Here is a 1,793-nt window from a genome sequence, read left to right on the forward strand (position 1 = left end):
CGTTGTGTGAGTTTAAAGCCGGGAGGGGAACACGGGGTGAATGGGGTGTATTAAACCTGAGATTAAATATTACCATGCCATACGTTCAGTCTCACTCGGGTAGATACATAAATATATTATATTAAAGGGGGTCTACAGATACCAACTATAGTATCAAACCTCGCCTGCAAGCCACACACACTGTATCACCTCAACTCCGAATCCGCCACGCTGCCATTGAGACCCGACTTGTCTGTGTAAAAATAAATCATCCACTACACAACACACACCCCAAGTCGCAACAATCCCCTTAGCTTAGCCATACCTTCCGCAGACTGTTTCGGTGGATATACAGACATATTCTCCGTGGTGCCTGCAAAGATCGACGAAGGGTAAGGTGTTCCGGTATTGATCTGTGGGGTTTCGGCCGCTGTTTCACTCAGTCCCTTGGCCAACGCATCAAACCCGGCGCCTGAGATGTCGAGCGATGTGGTGCCATCTACACCCGAACCTCGGACAAAAGTCGGTTGAGGGGTGACCTTGGGTTGTAGGTGTAACGTGGGATAGGGCAGATTGCTGTACCCGCCTGTGTATAAAGGACAGGTTGAGGACAGTCAGTAAGCCCGGGTGAGCCGGCGTCAGGGATTTGGTATACTCGAAGCTGGTGGGAGAGGGATTGGGAGAAGGAAAGCGTGGACATTGAATGATAATCAAAGAGAAATATATGACAGTAGTGGAAGTAGAAGGGGTGTGAATGGGGGCTATCAACGGTGTAGATCCGGAACTCGGACACAGGTCGGCTGAGAGCAGACCTTGGGCTATGGGTGTTCGTGGGATAGGGGCAATTGTAGAAACCACCTGCATACAATAGACAATTATCCAACACAACGTGGTGAGAGTCATAAGAGGCTACAAGTACTGGGTGTAGGAAGAACAGGATATCAAATGCTTCTGTGTATAGTGAGTGTATAGTCGACAAAAAAATATGTGTATTGAAATTGCGGGATACACCCGAACCTCGGACGCAGGCGATTGAGAGAATAAACTTAGGTTGTAGGTAACGCGTAGAATAGATAGGTTTATCCTACCCGCCTGTGTATCGTATGAAGACAACAAAAGCACAAGTTACTTATGCAATTGTGTAGTGAGCAAGCCGATTGAGCTGCGCTCAGTTCTGATACACAGATAAACTACAGTCAGAGATATAAATAACTACACAAGCAGGTCAATATATACGAATACGTCACCTGCTGAAAGCGAGGGATGTTCTGATACACAGACAAACTACAGTCAGAGATATAAATAACTACATAAGCAGGTCAATATATACGAATACGTCACCTGCTGAAAGCGAGGGATGTTCTGATACACAGACAAACTACAGTCAGAGATATAAATAACTACATAAGCAGGTCAATATATACGAATACGTCACCTGCTGAAAGCGAGGGATCCATGCTGGGTGGCACAATCGCAGCCACGTTCGACTGCTCACTCGCGTATATACATCACAGCGCTCACTACTAATATACAAATCGACCACCCTTCAGAGAGGCAAATACCTACACAAACAGATAAATACCCACAATTACAATTATACCACACCTGACGACGGTGAGGGATCCATGCTGGGTGGTACTATCGCAGACGAGTCCATCTGCCCAGTCCTTCGAGGTCCATGGATGGTGGGTGGTTCGGTCATTGGAGATTGGTACGACAGATCAATCAGATCGCCTTGTGATTCTTCATCGATCTCCACTGTAGTGCCTCATGTCCCAGGTGCGTATGTAGATGTCAGCATATGCGCGAGGAAA

The 1,793-nt window shown here is 46.8% G+C and overlaps 1 protein-coding gene across 1 annotated transcript; it reads right to left on the reverse strand.

Annotated features, from left to right (window-relative positions):
• Nucleotides 1–304: 304 nt before the first annotated feature.
• On the reverse strand, nucleotides 305–1,681 carry SARC_15341 (hypothetical protein; the record flags this gene model as incomplete). The annotated part of the gene is made up of 2 exons (XM_014290537.1): nucleotides 305–565; nucleotides 1,585–1,681. Coding segments are annotated over 2 exons (358 nt in total), but the record flags the coding sequence as incomplete, so codon positions are not given.
• Between the last annotated feature and the right edge of the window lie 112 nt (nucleotides 1,682–1,793).

Source organism: Sphaeroforma arctica, assembly GCF_001186125.1.
Source record: "Sphaeroforma arctica JP610 unplaced genomic scaffold supercont1.5965, whole genome shotgun sequence".
Taxonomy (NCBI): Eukaryota; class Ichthyosporea; order Ichthyophonida; genus Sphaeroforma; species Sphaeroforma arctica.